This window comes from Corvus cornix, chromosome 7, assembly GCF_000738735.6.
Source record: "Corvus cornix cornix isolate S_Up_H32 chromosome 7, ASM73873v5, whole genome shotgun sequence".
NCBI classification, from domain to species: domain Eukaryota; kingdom Metazoa; phylum Chordata; class Aves; order Passeriformes; family Corvidae; genus Corvus; species Corvus cornix.
The window spans coordinates 18,125,329-18,150,148 of NC_046337.1; the positions used below are offsets into that span (position 1 = coordinate 18,125,329).

The window sequence follows — 24,820 nt, forward strand, 5'->3', positions numbered from 1 at the left end:
TAGTGATATAGACAGCACTAAGGACTAGATTACCATTTGATTAGCTGTAAACCAACTCATTTAAAACCAATCTGAACGGGAAACAAAGCAAATAAAAGTCTTGTGTTGCACCCCCCCCCCCCGACCAAATAAACAACAAATGAAATCAATCAGAAAGTGAAAAAACAACAGAATGGGAAAAACATTGCACTATCTCAGATGAATATAATAATAATGAAAAACACAGAAATCCTAGATGTCACTGAATGCAATAAAGACTGAGAGCTGCATTCCTTACTATAAAACTTATTTGCCTACATGTTAAACATTTTCAATGAAAGAATGGCTGCAGTAGCAGAAACGACATCTGCTAAGGTGGATGCTTCTTGAGCATTTACACAGTGGTTTGGGGAGTTAAAGAAGCCATCATTATACTAAGACTTTGTGAATCATGTTGAATTTGATGACTGATTTCTTCAAAGATGTGATGACAGCCATGATCCAGACCAATACTACTAGGAATGAGCTGGATTTTTACCCTGAACCTGCTGAAAAATTTTGGGGGCACCAAGTAATTCTAGTGAAGAATTGATTCTGAATCTCAATATTGTCTCCTGTAGACTTCAGTCCACCTGAGAGGTTAAGACTGGGAGGCCAACAAAACCTAGAGCGGAAGACAGAGTAAGGCAATGGGGAGATTAAAACAACATCCAGGAGATTGACAAGAGGCTGAAATTCAGTGCAGGTCTGTTTCAGCCTGAAGCCCAGAATGGCAGTCAGGTGAGAAACTGGTTAGGGAAAGAGGGACTTGCTACAGCAGGGAGATTAAAGAAATGAAATCCTGGCTCTTAACAATAATCTTAAAATTTTCACACGATGTTCCTTTTTGACATATTTTAAAACATCCAATTTGCAAAAATAGCCTAAAGCAAGTTCCAAATGACCCAGACTGCCTACCATTAGCCATGTACACACAGCGCTGTGTCTCAAAGCAGTTACACCCTGATCGATACAGTGACACACTTCTTCTGTAGGCTAAAGATCTTCATGGCAGCAATTAAACCTCTCTCTTTGGTATACACAGACTAGTAATTTTACTTAGCACATGCTAAATGGCTAGGATGAACCTCTCCTTTGTTCTTGTGGCTCTGTTCTACAAAGATGTTCTGATTCAAAATGATCAGCCAAAATACTCACTCTTCCACTTTCAATGAGAGTTAAGAAAAACATACCTGAAAAACATTTTACCTGCCTACAGCTCAATCCACGAAAGGATGTAAAAGTATCAGAAGTGATTTTTTAATCACTTGTAAGCATTGAATTGTCAAACTAAGGTCTCTTTTGATACTTAACCAAGCACATCACAAATAATAATGCAAGCCCATTAACTTGTCTTAATGAAAGTTTCCAAGGAAACAGTGACTCACTGTAAACAATTTACCCAACCGCTTCTGCTGAAATGTGCACAATGGCTGAACAACCCACCAAGGTATTCTCTACTTTGTGCCTATTAAGTTTTATTAGATGAAATACAACTAAACATACCGTGCAATACAAAATAGCAACAGAGGAGAGTTTGCAACATGTTTTTCAAGCTACCAAAATGGGAAGTAACTAGATACATTTAGAATGATTCTTAATCTTACCTACCAGCTTTGAATATATTCTAGATCTCACAATATAGGCTTAAAGAAGTTCTGCACAAGAATATATGGCAAACAGTTCTCTTATAAAAGTCTATTACTTTTTTGAACTACTAAATTACATTTGTGAGCAAAAAATATAAAGTTCTATTAACATAGGGGACAAAATTTTCTGAATTAAATGTTTACGTTAGACTGCAAAATTTGTGTTATGTAGGTGGCAAAAGTGAAACGATTTTCATTGGACTTGCAGCAGTTTTGAAATTGCAAAAATTTTATTTAGGTTTGTAAATTTACTTAGAGAATCTAGTGTGTGTCAAATTTAATTTGCAAAAATTTTTACTATATTTGGGATAATCTAAACATCTTGATTAACACCCACTTTCACAAGGATATAACTATTTAATATGTAGGAATGCTTTGAGAATTAGTTATTTAAAATTATTTTCATTTACTGGTGGATGCTAAGGCAGACCTTATAGTACAGATTTTTAAAGTTGCAATTTCTATGTTTCTTTTACTTCTACCCCAAATATCCTGTGTTATCATGCTGCCTTTCCAATCATTCTTTATCCCCAAAACTCATGCATAGAGTTGCTGTCCTAAGACCAGGGAAAGTTCCTCTTCTATTATTTAATTTTTCTAATGACAAGCAAACAAGAGTGATGTGTATGTTTCCACCTTTATTACTCATTTTTCCCCTCTTTGAAAGCAAGACGATGATCCCTGATATGGTCATTCTGTATTATCATTTCATTTTTCCTACTGTAAATTAGAATCCTGTGTCTGCTTAAAAGATGACTAACACTGAGTGACCTACCATAATTTTTTTGGAAGGCTACAGTAGCCTTCAAGCTAACAAATCATACTAGTCAGTCTAAATTTCCTACTCGTTAAGTTTAACCATTTAACTCTTTTTTATATCCATTTGTGTCACATCACCAGTTCTTCGGTATTCTACCATAGCCTGCTGCTACGTTTGTTCAGCACTCCACCTATTTAAGGAAGAAAAAGGGTCTTTCACCTGAAATACCCAATAAAGGTATTTAATGTTTTCACTGTATTTTTTTCTGTTTTGTTGCTTCTTGATTCTTAAAGGATGTGCAAGTTTCCAAGAGTGGACATAGAATAGCTGCCTGGAAGGAACACATCATTTCATATCTCATGAGGAAAAAAGTTATTAACCATGTCTTGAGTTATTCAAAACCTAGCAACAGATCCAACAGCATTAAGGAACTATGTTCACACAACACACATAATGGGAAATTCTGAGCTGTGCTGGCTCATCTTCATTCAAGGATTATATACCTGTAATATCCCAGAGTGGCTTAGAGCTGCATTGGTCTCACTTGGAAAAGATATCATATGATCTGGAAAAAAGCTCTGTAACGACAAGAATTTGTATCAAAGTTACGTAAAAATAAATATAAAACTTTCAATCTCTTTTGGATGTGCAATTTAAGTTCTCAATGCAGTGCAAGACACTGCAGGTTCCTTGATCCAGTAATTTAAGCTTACCTTAATATCATCCCAAAATTTTACACATGCTACAAATTGTTTGCTGAAAAAATTAGAATTTTGAGAAAACACTGATAGTCTCAGGAAGAGGGTTTCAGAGACCAGTGTAAATCACACTGCAATATTTGGCCCTTAGTGGGTTTTTTTCTAGTAGTAATTTCTATTGCTGTTGACATACAAGACTTGCCTGGGGATTCAATATGCTACAAAGTAAGGAGGCTATATGCCAACATGCTGAAAAGTGTACTGTTTTCCATTGTTTTCATTACACTAGAAACCCAGTAAAATATTTTGGAATAACATCTGCTAACACAGAAAAAGTCATCTCAGGTTTTTTTAATCTTCAATTTTTTGTATTGTACAAATTGACAAAAAATCTGACTATATCAACATGGTTAGGTTTAAAAGTCTAGATTTAAAATGCCAGTTTCATTATCAAGGAAAGTTCAAGGGATAATTTATGGGACAGATCTGTAGCTGGGGTGTTCAGTGTAGTCATGTAGATATGAACCAGACAAGGGTTTGATCATCACAAACAATGTTTTCTCAAGGACTGGACAAGCTTGACCACCCAATGTCCAGCAATTTCCATTTTTAATGAAATTGAACTGCTGGTAGGGTTAATTCATATTAACTCATTCTGATAAAGCATTCTTGCTACAGCTGGGACCAGAACACCCAGAAGAACCCTGCTTAGCTACAGCTGCTGCAGCTGGTGCAGCTGCAGGTCTGCCCTGCTCCACAGCCAGTTCCACTCACTGGTTAACAATACATAAACTTAATCTATGGAGCCAACAGACAGAAACTGATGCACAGGAAGTTCCACCTGAATATGAGGAAGAACTTCTTTACTATGTGGGTGACCACACACTGGAACAGATTTCCTAGAAAGATTGTGAGGTCTCTGTCAGTGGAGATATTCAAGAACCCTCTGGATGCAATCCTGTGCCATGTGCTCTGGGACAACTCTGCTTGAGCAGGGAGGTTGACCCATTCTGTGATTCTGTGAAAGCCTCTTTACTAACTGCAGACCATTTCAAGCTTAAAAATTTTTCACTGGTACAGCAATATCTCCATATTTGGGAAAAATCTATCATGATTTGTCCAGAGACACACAGGTGAATAAAAAAAAAAAACTTCTCAGAATTCTTACATTTTTTGTTATATTTATATTTACCTTTTTATCCTTTTCACAGATAGATAACTTGAGTTCCCTTTCACGTTTTACTTTTTAAGCCCTCAAACAATTCTGGTATTTCTCCTTTTTACATCTGAAACAAGCTGGCTTTGTAAAAGACAGCATTAGGAGTGGTCCAAACACACCATGGAGCAACCAGATGGCAAGTCCCTTCTGCTGAGCCAGGACTGCTTCCATGGCCTGTGCCATCAGCCAAGGTCTGAATCAGCAGCATTAACCTTTGGCAACATCCCTGAGTTACAAGATATCTCTGCTCTCTTTCCATTCCTTATGTACACTAACTTTGGCTTCACTTTCACTTACCCCTAATAGGTTATGGCTGTTCATGGCCTCTTGTGTCCGTTGTCACTTAGCTACAGCGGGGAGAAGCTGCAATTGGGCAGTCCTGGGCCAGAACATTCAATTTTAACTTCAGCAATATAATCATTTTTGCTACAGGTGCCCCTCCTCACACTGTTTCATTTTATATTATGTTGTCACTTGATGAAAGTTCACTGAGTTGCAAAATTTTATCTCATTTTAGGTCCATGTGCAAATTTCAATAAAATTAAACCTGTTGCTGCTCCCATCACCCCCAAAAATAAAAAATGAACATGGATATTTTACAGTTGTAACAAGGGGACCAGCCAACGATTACATGCACTACAATACATTCCTGTATCTCACATATTCCCCCTCAATTATTCCTTTTGACTCATGTTACACTAAAAAATTTAAACTCTGACTATCTGGATTCAATAAAAAAGACTTTTTTAGCAACAGCAATTGCACAGCTTCACAGATACAATATCAGCACTTACCAGTGGATTTTTAAAAAACTCATATTTTGCATAATTTTTTCTAAAATACAGTTTCGTTTCCTCTTCCATTACCCAATTTGACTGGACTTCCATCACTAATTCATGGTCTTCTATAGCTCTTCCTATAAGAAAAACAAAAAAATCTTTAAAAAAAGCAAAAGCAAATATCAATCTCATGACTAGCAGAAGACAAAGAACTCTCATGATTTACAGATAAAGTGGAGCAAAGTTAAACTTTCATTGAATTTAACTCATTCTTCATTGAATTTAACCAATTCTTGAGTCCATAAAGACAGAGATTAAGGATGCTGTATGAAAATCACATTTTGTAACCAGATTAAATGAAGCAAATAAAACCATAAATTTAGAAAACAAAAAATACCCAAAAATAGTGAAAGAAAAGTAAGCATTTTAAAACCTTGTACAGGTTGCTCTACTCCAAAACTCATTCTTCAGATGCAAGGGCAAAGGATACAGTAAAGAACTGAAGCTCTTAGTTAAAAACAGCTTTTTTTTTCCTTTCAGTTTTACAGAGAGAAAGTGCTCCTCTGGGATGACATTTAAAACTCTTAAATGCTTGGCATTGTGACATTTAAGAAAACACCATTTCCTCAAGACTTACTTCTTGGTAGAAAAATAAGACATTGTGCTCACCTCAAAGGATGGGTGAAGATGCTGCTATTTCTTTATTTTTAAGGTGTCACATCAAAAAATATTTTGTAACTGAGTAAACTTACTTTCTTGAAGGTAAACACTGAGTGCCCTCCAAAAAAAAGCCCTGGAATCAAATCCCTAAATGGTGACATGAAAAAGCTGCCCTTCAGTTTAGGTAGATCATTTTTGTCTTCCAGCTAGACTGGAGAGTTTCTACCTCCCTTTCTATCATCTCTTTATTACTGCTATCTCTAACATGAGGAGTACCTGTTACAATCCAAAACAGTCTCCTTAACTAATGGAAAGTATTTAATGCACATGGAAGATTTAATATTGAAGTATATGACAGAACACATTTCAAAAAGCCTCTTCTCTAACCACCCAGTGGGGAAAAAATTTAAATATAAAATAGAGACACTGCTCAGCACTATTTCACAGGTAGTGCTTTACAAGCCTACCTGAAAGAATGCAGAGAGTGAAATCAAAATGTAACTGAAAGACACTGATGATGTGCCTAGCCAAGGCACTACCCTGTACTCAAAAGAGGAGCCCTAGAACATGTGTGTTCAGCTGCAGAAGCGAACAGATAACTGTTTACAGTCAGCACAAAAATTTCTCAGCAGAAAAGGAAAAATTTCAAGGTGAAGATAGTACTTCCCTTACAAAGGAGAGCAGTTATGGAAAACTGTTGTGTTTTCAGAGCCTGCCCTGCTCAGGGGAATTGCAGTGGAAGTATGGGACTCCCAGCACCAAGGTACGTGGTGGTAGGCATGACATGGCATCATCCAAATCTAGCACACTTCAGCTGCTTTCAATAATCTTAGACATTGTGAAAATCATTCAAAATTGTGTTTGAATTCAAATGTTAAGATAAAGAGAACACATACCAGAAACACACAGTTCTAAAATATACTGATTTATAGAGCTGCAAGAACTGCTGAACTTCAGATATTTGAAATAGAACCCCTGCTACTGCAAAACTTTGGAGGTGGGGAGGAAGGCTGAGCTTCGTGGCTGACAGGGCAGCAGCAGTGGGCAGGGTGCAGTGAGGACACAACCATCCCTAATGCTCAACAATAGAGCTCTGCACCAAGGGCATACATGTTTGTGAAAACTGAAATATAGAGACCGTGGGTTTATGATTTGGTTTAGGTGGGAGTTTTGTTGGGTTTTTTTCCTTTTTAAACCTTCACAGCAGATACCTCCACACAGAAATGAAAGTACAATCCAGTGATATAATTAATGTCTGTCTTGATTAAAAGTAGAACACTGTGCTCAGCTCACTAAGATTCATGCAATTATATCTAATTCAGGAGTATTCAGACAGCTGTTGGATTTTAAAGAAAATGTTCACTAATTGATGGATGAATTATTAATCCACATCATCCTGGAATTTACACAGACACACACATTTGCTCACAGCACTTCTCCTTCCAATACCAATTCACTTAACTTATGAAATAAAAAAGACTTTCCAAATTTATAAGGGTAAAATATACAACAATAACAAACATAACAATCCTAAAATATACAACAATAACAAACATAACAATCCCAAAATAACTCATCATTTGAAAAATATTTGTTCAAGCTACTCATCCAGTTCTTAAGAATTACTTAAAGCAAGTCAAGGTGAATATGTTAATTCTTTCTAACAAAACCAGATCTAACAATATCGTAATAATTCCATTATTGTTCAGTAGTCTAAAAAAAATATAGAGGATATCTCAAATTGTTTCTTTCCTTGGCCAGTAATGTTGAATTGCCAACCTCATCATCTAGGAAATAATTTTACTTTTAAAATGAAGTATTCACCTTTTTCTAGAACTACACTGAAAGCAGTTGGAACAGTTAGACAACTGCATAGTCAATTAAGGTCTTCAGCAATTTTGAGGATATCAGAATCTTAGGAAAATCAATTTCACTAATTGAAATATTGAAATCTTCCAAGAAATCCTTCAGATTGAAGAAAACACACTACTTGTCAAAAAGTGTACTGTGCAAATACAGAAAGCTGGAGAAACTGTCACTGTTGTTCTGGCATGGTTTGTCAAAGGTGTCTTCTTCAATAGTTACTACACTAACACCAGCTACACTATAAAATACAGAAAACACTTCTGCTATTTATATAGTACTGTTTACTAAAGCCATTTTGCTACCTCTTCTTCTACAGCAGTCATTTACAGCCTCAGCCCAGATTTAACTCTGACCTTACTCTAAGTTGGAAGCATCTTACAGCTGCTACATTCAGTGCAAAAGGTTACAAATATCTTTGAAATGTTACAAAGCAAGAAAAGAAATTTGAAAAACGTTTGTGTCTGCCTTCACAGGATAAAGGAGCGTAAAAGGGCAGAAAATAGTTTTAGCTTTTGTAGTTCATCTTTAAATTACAGCTGTTAAACATAATTGAGTCAGAGATGCACAGTCAAGTTTATTTTCAACAAATGCACAAGGCTGGATTGCCTAGATACATTCAGAGAAAGGGACTCTAACAATAGCTTTTAGCCATATTTAAATATCTGGGGGGGAGGGAGGGGGCGGCCGGGGGACATATTTGTGAGGGTGTGTGATTTTTGTTTGTGGTGGTTTTTTTTTTAAACAGCACCGGAGTTACCAGGTACCAGTACAGTCTCTTTTGAGAATTAGGAACTCCATGGAGTTTTCTATGTATTTTAGAAAGCAGGAAGACATCCAGAACATCCTCTTTTTCAAGCCACACTTTGCACTAGCAGATGGAACTGCCCTTGAAGTTGCAGAAGTACTATCTTTTTTAGCTCTAGTACAGTGCCAAAGTTCAAGAATAATATGGAAATTTTGAGTGATGAAATTATAACCATATTTCTTATGGAATTTGTCTTCTGGTAGATTTTTTCTAACATAATTTCCTATCAAAACCATACACAATACAGCAGTGAAACACAGTGCTGTAAAAGCAAGTAAGACTGTCTAACTTGAGTTTCGGTTCAATATTACATCCCACCAGTGGGCTTCTACACTCATCTCTTGCTGAGTAAAGTCTTTCCTGTGTTCCGCATATTTTACATCTCTGCAAACATCCCCTTTCTCCCTAAAATTAATTTCCCTTATGTTTTTTCATACTGCAAAAGTATACCTATACACTTCAAAAAGGAACAGAGATCAGAAGTTATATTTTGAAACCATAGATTACACATTTTAAACTGTATAATAGAAAAAGAGGGGTTTTACTACACTAGAGGAACACTGATGATGTGAAGGGATTTCAGAATGTCTTGCAATCAGCAACTTAAAATACTACACATGGTATCACTTCAACACAGTTCATTGGTTCTATCTGGAAGTTTAGAGGAAGGGTTTTGTTTTCCTTTTAAAGTAGCCCTGCCCCAGAGTTCACCATAAATTTAGCCAAACTGAATGTAGTGAAGGAAAATAATGACAGCCCACTCTGATAATATTTCTGAAGACCAAGTCCTATAGTAAAGATAAAATAGCATTGTGTAACCTCTTTCTGTCCCTGACGTCAGAGATTTCACTCAGGTGTGTTGAGAACAAACAGGATTTTACTTGCAATGAAAATAATCCAAGTCTTTCTAGAGATAAGCAGGAAATACCCATAAGAGGGGAAGAACTGCCAAAGAAAAGCAAGGTAGAGCAAGGAAGAATTTACAGTGAGAATTTTAACTCTCATTTAAGTCTCACTACTATTAGTGTCTTTCAAATCATTCTTACAGATGTAGATCAAGCAGTGTGAAGCAAATGTACCATGAAAAAATCTACTTTATACCTATGCTTTCAAAAATAATCAGAAGCAACAACCCCACAAAAGAACAAATTCACACAAGACTTCCCATCATTTTGTTTCCAAGCCTTCCTATTGGAATTGTACTTCCATGTGAAAATGAAAACCAAACACCTTATTTACCACCATATAATATTAGTCTTACCTAAACCTGTGTGGGTAAGTTGTTCAAAGAGAGTCCAGCTGTGGTCATCAACATAGTGGTTCTTCAATATCAAGAGCTGACACACATCCCTGGCTGTTATATCACTTGGTACTTCCAAAGTTCTGCTAGTATCATCTTCACTATACACTTTGATTACCTGCAATAAATAAAAACTCTACCCATAAGTTTAATCTTTGCTTTGGTTACTCCATATATGTTGCTCTCTCAACTTCATGACTGAGGCAAGAACCCACACACACAGAATGTAACAAGAAAGGCAGCCATTCCTCTCTAGTGCGATGGCATAATTGAGAACAGAACATCCAAGCAAAGTATATTCCACTTCTAAATTTGGCTACCAGACATCCCTTGCCACTGGACAGACTGGTGCATTAGCTTCAAAAAAAAACGTTAATGGAGAGATAAATAAATGTAGTGAAACTGTTCATTCTTAAGTAAGCTGAAAAAGAAACCACAGAGCATAAACAGTGAAACTCAAGAACTCCATGCCTGCAGAACTGTAGAAAGATTTGATAAAGGAGTTAGTTCAGAGAATGGCAATTGGACTCGAGATGCTCTCAGTCCTGTAGACAATAATACCAGATGTTACAGAGTGGCTTCAAATTCTGACAAGCAAGAACTGGAGTTCTTGCACACACATCCTCAATATAAAGGGTGTCCAAGATGCTTTTAATTGACAAAATATTCCTCTCAGTTTTTTAATTTATCCATATTCATGAGGATGCAAGACACAACTCTCCTGAAATTCATGCACAAAACCTAAATACCATTGTAAACCCCTCATTAAACAGAAAGATACAAGTTCTTACTGTAAAGACAAACAAGCCTGTTACTGTCAGTCATTCTTAACAGCTGACTTACTGAATACATGCTCATTTCAAGCATCTAATAAACAACAAGCAATGTATTGTGCCCTAACTTGTCAAGGCAGCTCCTTCTCTGGTTTGTGCTGAAGTTGGTAGGAAAGTGAGCAAGGAACTCCAACTGTATCTCCTGCCACCTGCATCTCTCCCACCAACAGAAAAAAATCCAAAAATAATTTTTAAAAATCAGGTCCTCTCACTCATGCTTTCCAAACAGCAGATCAAGGAAAAAGGACTCCATTTGTAAACTACACTGAGATTTTAAAGCACACCGATGGCCTTACTCCTGTCCAAAAACCTATTTTTCTCAGTGGAACTAAACAGATACAGCAGTTTGGTTCCAAACTTTGGCCATGCACATTAAATGAGCATGAAGTCCATGATAATTTGCTTTAATATTGCATCTAATAAATGTAGACAGGTCAAGAGTTCCACACGATATGCAGCCACCCTTGCCACAACACCAATCTTCAGGATATGGCAAACATTAAATTCATGCTCTTGAAGTGCTAGAAAATCTCTCCCTACTCATGAATCAACCACCTCGAGCTGAGTCTTTCAAGGGAATTAGGCAGACCTCGAAGAAAGAAGATCCAAGTTTTCCATGGGCCTAAGCTGCAGCCTAGTATTTCCATTTAATACAAAAGGCAAAAAGGCCACACTGCTAGTGAATTTAATACTGCCAAAGCAGCCATGGGGAGTGGCTATGGCTGGTTTTGTAAGATGTCTATGCTTTGGCAGTGTTCCCACTGCTAAGCAAGAGAGACCAGCAGCAATGCAGCCTGCTTGCAGCAGAGTCTGGTTCCACACACACAACCGAAAGTCCTACTCCAGGCACACAGAAATTATGTTTGGCCATTCAGGATAAACCAGCATGAATTATTTAAATTCCTGAAGTATTTACAATGATTCAAAGATGAAACCAAAGGTGTGTGTGGCAGGGTGCAGAGTGAATGGGTTGGAGGGCTGTAGGGGTGACCAGACAAAACAGTGTCCCATCACCTTAAAATAGGTCCTGCTCTGGGCAGCACTGAAGGTCAGAGACAGCTTCATTGGTCTCTCCAGCAGGTCTTTGTTAGGCTGAACCTAAAGGATTTTACAGACTGAAATGCCAGAAAGGAGAGACACAGTAGAGAAGGGGAAAGCAAAGGAAAGAACTGAAGCAACTTTCCAAGTATTGATGATTGTTCTAAGTCCCTTCCAGCTGAAATATTCTATTCTGTTTCCCAATATTCTTGCAATAAAGCCAGGGTGGGAATCCATGTGAGCACGCTGGCTAGGGACTCTATGGCACAGAGCAGCAACTGCAGTTTTCCCCAGGCACTCATCAAGTTCAGTGATATGCTTGTTTTACAGCAAGAGCACGTACAGCCCATGCTGAGGCTCTTGACGGATATTTTAACAGAAATTCTTTTTAAAAGGGTTAAGAGTCGCAGTGCAGATGACTTCACTCTTATTGCCAAAGAAATAGAAAAAGAGTTTTTAAAATGCTGAAGATGGCAATGCAAGTCATGATAATGAGCTGCCTGTGGCCATTCACCTCGGGGAGCGGGAAGCCTTGGAGGTGGCCTTGGACTACTGGAGCTCAGCTAAAGCAAAACAAAACAACACAACAAAAAAACAAGGAGAAAAAAACCCAGTTTATATTCTCTGTGAGTATTCTCACTCAGCTTTCTCAGTGTAGAGAAACAAATCCTGCTCAAGTCTAAGGTAACACATCACCCCAGCTCACAGCTGTGATGTGGTACCTTGTAAAACTCAAATGCTGTGACATTTTTCTCTTCCTTGCAAGGGATTCAGATGCAACAGAAGACAACAGTCACCTAATAGACTCTTATCAACTTCTGTCACACATTTTGCTTAATGAATTGGTGTAAATCTCATCAGTTAGAGTGACCTCTGAGGGTTGTTTTAATTAGAAGTTGCTCAGTATGCACTTTGTGCTGTGTTTGAAGAAAAGTCTCTTGTAAGATTGCTGGGAATGTACTTATTCCAAGGGGAGTGAATCAGATGAAAGAAGATAAACTCAAAACCCCATTTTTCCTTGGAAATTTGTTGTAATACTTCTCTTCCTAGAAGCAGAGGATGCTCTAAGAATTAAAGCATGGCAGAGCTATGCTAAAGATGCAGCTATGCTGACCTCCTATAGAAATAAGTAAGCTTGAGTGATCACTTTATTTTTATTAGTGGTTCTCACTATGCATTTGGCTGGCCTGTCATCTCCACTTTCTTCCATTTTTTTTCCTCTCAAAAATTTCTCTGAGAAGTAGCACACAAGAAAAGAGCTGCTAATTGAGAACAAGCACTCCTTACAGTCTTCATTACCCTACACTCTCAAACTTTGTTCCAAAGCAAGCTGTTTTACTTCCCTTGACTATACCTATCAGTAGACAGAAAAAGTTGCCTCAGCAGCACTGAAATCTTCTTTCCGGTCTAGTTTATAAATACATGACTTCAGTTCTTCCCAAGGGTAGAAGAAGAAACACCTCAATAGCTTCTATTTAAGTCACTGGAAGTAAGAAATAAGCAGCACCAAGATCTTCCAAAAAGAGGAAAACACCAAGCTCAGCATGACAAGCATTAATCATTTTCACTGCCTAGGGGAGCAGGCAAAGAGGTACAGCATTTCTACATGTTCTCTTTCAGTTTTTCAGTGTACTGAAAATCCGCCAAGATCCCAGAATTATGTGCAGTGCATCTTTATTCCTCCAAAAATTATTTTTATAAGAACTGTTGCTTCAAAATAAATTATTGTTTGTATTTCACTAATCAAATGAGTTCAGAATGTAAAATAAATGTTGACAAATACAATATAATATTTAACAAAGGAAAAGAAAAAGAAGACCATAGTTTTTCCAATAAAAAATAACCTAAAGAAGCAAAAAATCAGAAATTGTTTCAAAGGATAAGTAAAAGGGCACATAAGGTAAGTAGTGTGGGAGGAGGGAGGAGAAAGAGAAGCAAGGCCGGGCTCCCCCGAGTCTTCTTCCACACTCAACCATCACCTCCACTACAATAATTAAATAATCTGTCCGTAGTCTTTCAAGAGAGGATGTCCAAGTCTGATTCTTCAGAATCTTCATGCCATCTGTTTCGGAAGTTCCAATCTGCAGAAACAGCACAAACATATGCCCTGCACTGAGGAATTTAAAATTTCAAACCAGTCCTAACGTGTGAAAAAAGCCAGGTAGAACCACAGAAAAAGAACCACTAGCACACAGGTTCCATATTTAGGTGCCTACACCAATATGACGTGACATTTATATGATTCTTAATGCTTCTGTATAGCCACTGACACAGTGGGTAGTCAGCACCTTTAAAAAAAAAATCAGGCTACTTTTATTTATAAAGATAAAAGCACCTAACTTTAGCTTATGGTTTCTAAAATTATTCCCCCCTCCCCCCAAATAAAACACTGCACATTTTTGTACTTTCATTATCATTTCAGTCACATTTTTGTTAAATGCAGACTTATTGTATGCAAAATCAGGCCTTAAAAAGTCGTACACTCCAGGGTGTCACACTTCTGAAATGTTGCCTGATACTCTGCTAACCCCTCCCTTTAGTGTCACCAACCAGGCTATTTGCCTGCAGCATTTGTTCTCCATCTCCCAATCCTGCTGCCTGCTAGACAAAGTTTTTTGCTAATTAGTATTGGCAAAGGGTAGGGGAATTTGGAGTATATTTTAACTACAATGGAGGTACTTGGAAATTTCTAGCATTTTGAACTTGTTTACGACTTCTAGCAATAATCTGTCTCGGTTTTAGTGAAAATCAGCAAAATTCTGCATTCATAAAAATATTTAAGAGGTTAACTCATTACTTTTGTTAGAAACAAATAGTATGTTAGTAAAGTTTACTGTTTTCTTTATCAGCTGTGAATGCAAGATTTTCCCTTTAAATATCCCAGTCTGCAGTTAAACTGTCAGCTTCCAGTATTTCCTCCAAAGGGAAGATTTCCAGGCCAAAAGGATTCACACAGTTTGCAGAAATCTAGATCTGTCATTAAAACAAGGTGCATACAATGTTTAACTGTAGACGTCTTGGCTTCTCATTTGGAACACAGTATAGCTTTAAGAGGCAGAAGGAACACTGCTCCTATCTATATTCTGTCTTGCAACAAAACCAAAGTGCAAGAGAAGGAAGAGCAAAGTCTAGGAAAATTGACTACCTTTCCTTCCACAACCTAGAAAAACCTCATACTTTTTCCATAATCTAACCTTTTTTAAAATGTCATTTCAAAGAGCAAAAATATTGTTAATTTCCAGCCTTTATTCCAATCAAAGACCATGGACAAGGTCAGATTCCCTAGCAATTAATAAATTTGTTACTTCAAAACACAAAGAATTTTTTTAGACCAAAATATTCTTTCAGAAGGTATTAAAAAACTTGTTAAATTTCACGTTAACTGTATGCATGTATTATCAATTAAAACCATTTCTACTTATTTTCTGTAATAATCTTCTGTGGCACTATATTTACTATGGCACTATTACACAGCCCACAGAGTCACTCCCTTCCCTCAGACTCCTGGTACAAGCTCCATGCCCTGCCTAATCCAACCATCCATGACAATCCCATGAATGAAAAAATCATACCAAAAATAGAAATTCAACAGCAATGCAAAGAAGTAACAAAAATTACTTTATATTACCTATGGTAAAAAAGGTCCAATTCTTACTTTTAAAGGACATACTTGCCACCTCACTTTGGGCAAGTCAGCATTAGTCCCTCAGTTTCGTTTTTGCAAAATGGGGTGGGGGAACTGAAATCTGTTCCTGTACAGCAAGGTAACAGATTGAACTCGTTAAGATTTGTAAAGCACTTATACCTCCTCACATAACTACTGCTTTAGATGTGTAAATATGTTGTGTTATAAAAAGGGAGGTTAAATTATGCAGATCTCCAAATTGTAATAGGCTATGTGTAAAAATATACCAGCAAAGTTCTTTCAAACAAAGGTTATGACAATCACATCGTGATACTGGAGAAAATGGCAGAATGAGGACAATACTGACATGCAATCACGGCAAAGACAATGTCAGTAAAACTGAAGAGAAACAGAGTTTGAAAGACACAACAGGGAAGTTAAAATACAAATATCATTATTTAAGCCTGAATTTGATACATTCAATTTTACAATATTGGTCAACAGAAACAAAATATAGCTATAAATAGCAATAAAATAGTTATAGAAGATTTCATTTCCCTGTATAAAATTGAACAAAAAGGCAAAGTCTAGAGAAAGTCACTGCCCCATTTTGGAAAATTAACTCCTAGTACAACTACTTTTAGAGCAGAAAGTGAGATTATTGTAAACTATATGAAAATTAGATGACACTTGGTCCAAAAAATACGATAACTGAAGAATTAAATAACAACATCAAAACTGTGAAGTTCAGCATCCTGTAAATAGAAATAGCAGTAATAAATAGATTAAAAGGGAAAGATTTATCCCCATTAACAGCCATTATCACAAAGGACCAAATAAGGAATGAGAAATACAAAGGGATCTATAGAGGTAAAACCCACAATAAACTCCTTAAAAAGAATGCACATTATTTATAAGTAAAGTTAGATGTGGATCAAACAATTTATTTAAATAGAGAGTGTCAAGTTAATCTACCTTACCAAAATTTTTTTCAGACTATGGGGACTCCAAACAAAAGCAGTGTAAGAGATATTTCAAATACAGCTGTTAAGATGTGTGTAAATAACTAGGAAGTTGTGAGGAAATTTAAATATTGTCAGCATAAATTTAAAATAATACACTTCCATGGAACAGCAGAAATGAAAGAAAATTAGCAGACTTGTCAAATGATTAAGCTGTCAAAGGAGCACTTATACAAGATAAACACACCACGAGCAGCTAAATCATTTATTTGCATTAATTATTCACAACGGATATGGAAGAATAGGCTCCCAGATCTAGTCTTTCTAGGTGAAATAAAATTGTCAGTTTAAATAGAGGGAACACGGAAATCAAAAAGCAAATAGTTAACAGGAGGTTATACAGTCTAACATTTAAAGAAACTTAAATGGCAAACATCAGCCTATCCTAGCACCAGTAGAAACGGAGGCTTAGGCTCCATCTATCACTTCACATGATGTGCACTGAGTATTAACTTCTGCTCAGATCTGAAAAAGTGGAAAAGCCCAAGGGCTATTTCAGCAGATTAACTTTGGGATATCGCTTTGTAAATCTGTGAGCCACCAGTGCCTGTCAACAGGCAGGTAAGAAAGAATCCACTAACATCACCTGAATCTGTCTCTTCCTAGAAGAAAATCTACTCTTAAATTTATGAAAACTTTTCTCCATCTTGTTCATAGCAGTTCCTAGAGTGATTTAGAGTAATCATCATAATTCTGAAAAATCTCAGTGGGGTAATGCAGTTTACACTGATTGGTATCAATAACTTTTCCCAAGACCTTCAAAAGAAGAGCTATAATGAAAATTAAACAGTTATGAAGAAAGATACTTCAAAATAAAGATGAACTTGGAATGCACATTTCATTTTTAGAATAGCTGTCTATAGCCAAGTAATTTCAGACTCTTACTCATATTAACCCTTAAATCAGAGTGGAAGACATTTTTTATCATGTCTTACTAGCCACGATAAAAATAAGTCATAGTTATTTTTCATTACATTATTAATGCTAACTTTATACATTAACACCTGACACAAGGCTATTTGCAAAACTTCTTGGCGCTGGGAAAGGCAAATGATTCCTTATTCCTGTCTTCTTAAGAGTACCAGTTAAAGAGAGCTAATCCAACTTAGGTCCCTTCTCAACTCCAGTGCACGGTATGCATGACTTTTCAATTAATCTAAACCCAATATATGGATGAACAGGAAGGCAAGAGAGTTTTACACCTTCCTCGCCACTAAAAATAATTAATGGTGAAATTTCTGTGAAACTTGGGTAAAATTCTTTATACAAGGGGAAGCAATTTCAAAACTCATTTGAGACCATAACGTAATCCAACCACTGAGTAAGCGTACACAAGCTATTGTCCCTCAAGCCAAGCATCACCACTTCTTAGTGTTGGAATCACAACACTCTTTCATATAGTTCAGCTTATACAGTCCACCCAATACAGCTCAGTTGTTTAGGCTAAATGTACATGCTTTATGACCCATTATCTTCCCTCAGAGCTACCTTATTATTTATCATTAAATCCCCAGAAGATTGCGAAAATAACCAGCAAGGTACAAAAATTGTCTTGGTCATGCCTAAGGGTTTCATATTTTGCCCCCAAAGCAAGCCCTTTCTGATAAAAGTTAAAAAAACTTATTGTTTGACTTAAAGAGATTAATATTCAGACCAAACTTGATTATTCAGGTTAATAAAAGTGTATGTTCACATGAACTTTTCTTCATGAAAAGTTAATTTAGTGGAGGTGATCAGCTTATTAGCCTTATTAGTAAACTTACAGTATTACCATCTTCAGTCCTTCATTTCCACACTGCCTGCTAAGTCTTAACTTTAAAGAGCTTTTATATATTTAATAGTAATACACAGGTTTACATTTTACTATATACAATAGGAATATTTAGAATGCACTTACCATAGACAGATGGAAAAATATCCAGTTAGGCTAACTGGACTTAAAAAGAGGGATGGAACAATCATAGTGTGGATTCAAAAAATCTGACTTAAGAAGGCACTTCAGTATTTCTTTTTTAAAAAAAACAAAGTTTGTCAAATAGAAAGTGAACAGAAAATGAGAAAAGTTACCAGTGCAACAGTATTTTTATCCCCCAACCTAGAAATACGGTAGAAATTATCCACACACTTCTCTATTTTCCAAAGAACTCATGTCTGAAGATAGAGGGAGAAAAAAATTTAAATACAAAGCCACTAAAATACACTTCTGGTTTTTGTTTTCTGTGTACAACCAAGATGAGGGCAAAATGTTATCAGCCTCATGTTTGAATAGCTTGTCCCTATTTATGTCAAAGCACTAACATTATTTAAATGAGGCTTTCTGTATTTAATAGTGCAGTTTGTCCAACATATCCTTTGGTTGTCAGAGATAAATAGAATGCTGTGTTCCAGCACAAGAGAAAGCAAATCTGTTACTGCCGCGTTCTGGCTGCAGTCTATGTTTCTGAAGAGATACCAGCTATAAAAAGAAGTACCTATTGTTTCTACCAGGTTTTTCACACCATGTTGCTGGTTTCTCAGTAGAGCAGATCTCTTGCAAAGCTGAGAAAGACCAAGTCTCTGAATAACACTGTTAAGAGACCAATTAGCTTTCTATTTCCTTTGCAGCAGTCCTGAAATAGATTTTTTAAATAAGAAAAAAAAGGAGAACAGATTTTTTCTTAAAACTCTCTTTCACTTTGGTCATTTTAAAGAGAAGTTTTGGCTTGAACTGTAACACAGCTTCAAAGAGAAAAATGCCTTTGTCATCAACTATATCAACTGTGTACTCCCATGCAGGTCACTAGAGGAGAAAATAGCATAGACTCTAAGACTAAGAGAAGTTTAGATTTTTAGCTAAAGAAGATACAGTTTGGAAATTTTCTCTGTATTTCTGGAGTGGTACAAAGAATGTCCAGAGCCAACATGGTAAAGGCCATGTAGGGCAACCCACTGTAATAAATGGTTGTTTTACAATGCTGAAATACTTTGCCACTTGGTATAAGACAAAAAAACTTGCTTTGCTGGGTCAGACTACAACATCCTTCCAGTCCAGTTCTGTCATCTCTGGGTATCTGTTTCTAGTCATCAGTGGAATATAAGAGCAAGGTTTAAGTGTTGTAGGATAGCTATTCTGACAGAACATGTTATTTCTCAGTGCTTGTGAACCTTTTTTTTCATTCACATAGCACTGTTCCCTCTCGCCAAAGCATAAAATCCAAATAAAGAATAAATCCTGCAGTAAAGCTAGTAAGTCTACTCAAACCACGTACAACCTTCAACTATACACTGTTGTGTTATTACAGATTTGTCTGCATATTTTGCGGACAAATCCAAACCCCTAAAGGAACAGAAAAAGAGATGAGGGGCATCTGGGCATGGAAATCAGGCCCTGTAACTGTTGGGAAAAATTTAACAGTCACCAAATGCAGCAGACTAAAACGAGTGAAAAAGTGAAATAGGAAGATAGTAAGTGGGTGATGTAGTAAAAAGGGGGTAATAATTTCAGAAATTTACTCTGTTTTGATAATGTTTACCTCTAATCATTTGTTCTAAAATGAAAATGAGATATGTAGACTGAGCAGTCTTCAGTCTTACAGGAAAACTGAGAAGGCAGCAACACATTTCCCATCTCTACGCAAGTTGTGATACCCTACATTCAGAGGTCTGCTGGGTTGTCTGGCTGCTGCTTCGCTTGCCCACACACAAGCCATGTTCATATTACCATAAATGCATGCATTTTATTTCTGTTATGATCATCCTACAAGTCTTGTCAAACAGGATACCCAAAAAAACGGTGACAGACACCAATCCAACAAGTTACAGTCAACAGGACCAAAAGAAAAATGACAACATTGAGGGCTTGCATATGCAGCTGATGGTTATGATGAGTTATTGAAGTCTGGCTGTCAGGCTAATACAAGACAAGCTGAGGGCTCCAATTGCTATTTAGTCTAGATATCATTTAATTGCTAACCTCTTGGAGAAGGGAATTAACTAGTTCAGAAAAGCAGTCTCAGTGGTCTAAGAAAAAAGCACAACACTATGTTAGGGCAAAGGTTGTCGGTAGAAGTGATACAATAGGCAACAAGAGTGATGAAAAGATTGTGAAGAAATCAGAATGCAATAAAGAATAGTGGGGGGAAAAAAAGGATTCTAGTAGAAAATAAAGGAAAAGTATTAAGGGTGTCAACTGAACACCTCCTCCCAAATCTCAGTCCTTCATATGAATTTTAGTGGTGCCAAACAAAAAAGGTATCAGCAAAAACACAAACTGCAAGAAGTTGCAACTGCAGGGATGTGCAAAGCATGGGAAAGAAAGGAACCAAAGATGTCTCTCCAAGTTAACATTTTTGATGCCCAAGCATGAGTTTTGGTGAAGATATTGATCAGCAGTCCAAGACAGCCATTTGGATCTGCCAGAAAAAGGAGATGAAATACGAGAACTATGATGAAATATGAGATACATGCCAAGAGCCTATCAACTCTGGGTCAAGAAGGTGAAACGTGTGTTCTTGGAAAGTGTAACTTGAAGTTTGACTCACCTTGCTTTGTACTGTTCCAAAGGCACCCATTATAAACTGTACTGCGGCAGAGTAAATTTGTTTTTATATAACTACTTTAAACTGTGAAAACCTGGTTGCCTTGAAATAATGTAAACATAAATAAAGGGTTGAAAGCAACAGAATAAGGACAACATCAAAACAGAAATTTTAGGAAGTCACTACTAGTGTGAGAGACTTAGATGGACTGGAAGTGGGCTAAAATTTCCAGTGTTACCTCAGAATTATATTGGTTCAGGTGTTTTGATCTGTGGTGGGTTGACATTGTTTAGACACCTGGTGGCCACCAAAGCCACTCTATCACTTCCCTCCTCAGCTGGACACAGGAGAGAAAATATAACGAAAAGCTTGTGGGTTGAGATAAAGACAGGGAGAGATCGCTCATAATTACTATCACAGGCAAAACAAACTTGACTTGGGGAAACCAGTTTTATTATCAATCAAACCACAGAAAGGCAAGGACAAATAAAACTAAATCTTAAAACACCTTTCCCCACCCTTCCCTTCTCCCAGACTTCAACTTCATTCCCAATTTTCTCTACCTCCTCCCTGCCACTGGTGCAGCAGAACAGGGAACACAGGTTGCAGTCAATACGGCACACGTTGTCTCTGCTGGTTCTGCATCCTCAGGGAGAAGACTCCTCACACTCTGCACTTCTTGCAGCGTGGGTTCTTACAGGCCCACAGGTCCTGCCAGAGCCTGTGCACTGTGGGCTTTCCACAGGTGTCACAGCCTTCCTTGGGCATCCACCTGCTCTGGCATGGGGCCCTCCAAGGGTCTGCAGATGGATCTCTGCACTGCCATGGTCCCAACATGGGGACAGCTGCTTCACCATGGTTGGCACGATGGGCTATGGGGGAATCTCTGCTCCAGTGCCTGGAGCACCTCCTCTCTCTCCTCCACTGACCATGGTGTCTGCAGGGCTGTTCCTCTCACATGTTCTCTCTCTCTTCTTCTGCTGCAGTTGCACAGCAACCTTTTTCCCCTTCTTAAATATGTTATCCCAGAGGCACTGTTGATGATGGGCTCAGCCTTGGGAAATGAAGGTCTGCCTTGGAGCCAGCTGGCATTGGCTCTATTGGACATAGAGGGAACTTTCTAGAAGCTTCTCACAGAAGCCACCTGTGTAGAGCCCCTCTCCCCCTGCTACCAAAACAGTGCCATGCAAACCAAATACATGATCAAACAGTCATAACCTCTTTAGGTCATTAAGGTAGCTGTCGTTTTGTTGGGTTGGTTTTGCCTCTGTTCCTGACCAACAAGCAGAAAAAAAAGGAGTGGGGAAAAATGGGGCATGGGCAGTACCTATAGCAACTGCATGAAAATGAGGAAGAGAGCATGTTTAAATATGAATAATTCCTTGGTTCAACATAGTGAGTTTTCTTTGCATTCACTGATGTAGCTTCAGTTTATCAAAAGTAAAGAAAATTTTCTAATTTTTCAGGTACTTGCTTATGTATTATAGCACATTGAAAGTAACACGTAACACACATATAAATAAGGGAAATTTGATCTTTTGCATAAGACTCACACCAACACCTTGTGTGCTGTTTGTTGAGTTTCTCCCTTCACATACAGCAATGCAGCAAAATCAGTATGAGGTTTACTTTAGCAGAAATAGCTATTCAGCAATAGCTCTTGATATACTTCAAGGCTAGATAACACAGTCTGAAGGTCAAGTTCTGACTTCTTGAAGCCTAATTTATTCAAGAGGAGACTAAAGTACTAGAGCTAGAAAATGGCCAAGCACTTTCTTCAATTGATGAAAAAGCTGGGTTTTTTTCCAAAGGATTTCTGCCCACAGAAGAGGATTATGAGCAGAGTAGGGCACTAAACACTGCCAATTTCCTTGGTTACTATATGAAGAATGTTAGATGTTCAAAGAAAGCAAGAAGAAACTGAAAAACATATCAAAGATCTGTTCAAGAACTGAAGACAGAGAGGAGACAAAGTGCAACGTTAATTGTACCACTAAACCTTGTCAAACTATACAAAGGACAAGTAATGGCCAAGTGTATTAAACCACTGAGATTTTAAAAGACTTTTTAAAAAGCTCTGTGCACTTACTACTCACCCTGTCATACACACATACATCTCTATCTACCCTTCATGGCAACTATGCAGCATAGTGCTGTACATTTGAAATTTCAAGATCATTGATGATTTTGTGTACAAAATACTCTGAAAAATTTGATTGCTTGAAGAGACTGGAATGTCAAAGGATAGAAAAAAACCTCCCTTTCCCTGCCTGCACCTGAACCATAGGATCTGCTAAAACTAGTCCCATTCTGATTTCATTTATTCATGTGAGATCATTTTTATACACAATAAAAACGGTAGGAAGCTTTACTGGTTTCATGGTAGTCAAAGCAGGAACTATGATTGGTCAACCAATATGTGATGGCTATACCAGAATCCACTTTTAGATGCCTGCTTGAGTATAATGACTACATATTCAGTGCAAAAACTGGTCTAAAACTCTTTTTAAGAACAGTATCAGATCTAGATTTATTTGGTCTACATCGTAAGGAAGGGGATGAGTGCTGCAATACCTTCCCTTGAGGAGGCCCTGTCAGTAGTTTTCTCCTAAACAGTCCCTGGATCTAACCAGAGTTCTTCCACAATGACAGAAAATGCTGGTCTGCCACCCTCCTTCTTCCCTCTCATCCATAATTGAATCACTAGCCTCTCCTCATCCTCTGTCACAAGTAGGTAACTTAATTTAATATCTGCAAGTACTGTACCACAGAAGACTGAATTTTAGGCAGTTTATCAATCCTTTCAGAGCTAACAGGCTCCCTCAAACAAGTATCTCAGGTAGATGCTTACAAAGACAGTTTCACAGAGTTTAATGTTTTAGGAGACAGCAGGAATTCCTGATCTCCCCAAACAAACTGCAGCTATTTTAGCACACATTAGATACACAAAGGTGGCAAGACCTTTCTGTAAGCCTACATCCTGGCTGGGCCTTCTAGCAATCTTAAACGTAAACTTCTTTCAAAAAACACACTACCATTCTTCTGAATGCAGTTTGGGTCTCCTCCCATTCCCATATATATTCCTCCTTCTCAAATTGCCTCAACTCTTTTTCTGGCTCAAACCCTTTATTAAATTTGTATCAAACTCTGAAGATACAGAAGTAGCCTATCGTGATGCTTTATCCTAGTAATTTATATCTAAGACATAATTCTACACTGAATTTCGAGTCGCACCCATCCTAATAATTTACCTATAATTTTCCCCATTACCTTCTCTCAGATCCCTCAATAATTCATTAAAGAAAATATTCCATTTTGAATAAAGACTTTAAATTCAAATATTTCACCTCAACCACGACAGTTTTTCTGACCACTGTTCCTTAAGCCTTTAAAGCTCACTCAAGTCCATCTCCCACTCTCTCCATCTCTAAGAAACCTCTCAGCTGTCTTCAAAACTTTGCAGGATGCTGCCCTTTTATTACTGTATTATAGAAATATTTTATTACTGTATTAAAGAATCAAAGAATCCTAGAAAGGCTTGGGTTGGAAGGGACCTTAAAGATAATTTAGTTCTAATCCCCCTGCCATGGGCAGGGACACCTTCCACTAGACCAGATTTCTCAAAGCTCCATCCAACCTGATCTGGGATTATATTATTTATTATTGTATTTCTTTTATTTCTATTATTGTACTTCTTTTATTTCTATTATTGTACGAAAGAAAAAAAAGGGCACTGGTGTTGCTTTTGCATTTTTAAATTACTATTTTTCAAAATGTCCTTATGAAGTGATGTTTCATACATGAATGCTTGGTCTGCATCCAGTAATTTTATAAAAGGTATCCATTTAATGACACCATTATCATGTCACTTAAAGTGCCTTATGTAAAATTCCTGGATTAGCACATTGGCCTTTCATCTCAGGGATCCAAACGCAAAACTGAAAAATTACTTTCATGCTCTTAGCCTTGCAGACAGACATTACCAATTCTCAGTACAATTTGGCTTAAGTGACCATTTTTCCTTGGGGGAG

At 37.3% G+C, this 24,820-nt stretch overlaps 1 protein-coding gene across 8 annotated transcripts in view; it reads right to left on the reverse strand.

Moving 5' to 3' along the window:
• GRB14 (growth factor receptor bound protein 14) overlaps positions 1–24,820 on the reverse strand; it is a 58,639-nt gene that overhangs the window by 14,928 nt on the left and 18,891 nt on the right. For all 8 annotated transcript variants that reach the window (XR_005602357.1, XR_005602358.1, XR_005602356.1 and 5 more), the window contains 3 exons: positions 9,716–9,872; positions 5,139–5,260; positions 2,931–3,005 (listed from right to left, as the gene is read on the reverse strand). Coding sequence is in view for 5 of the 8 variants with exons in the window: in XM_039555238.1 (XP_039411172.1) it covers positions 2,931–3,005; positions 5,139–5,260; positions 9,716–9,872 (354 nt within the window). In the remaining 3 variants the exon portion in view is untranslated. The remainder of the gene's footprint in view (positions 1–2,930; positions 3,006–5,138; positions 5,261–9,715; positions 9,873–24,820) is intronic.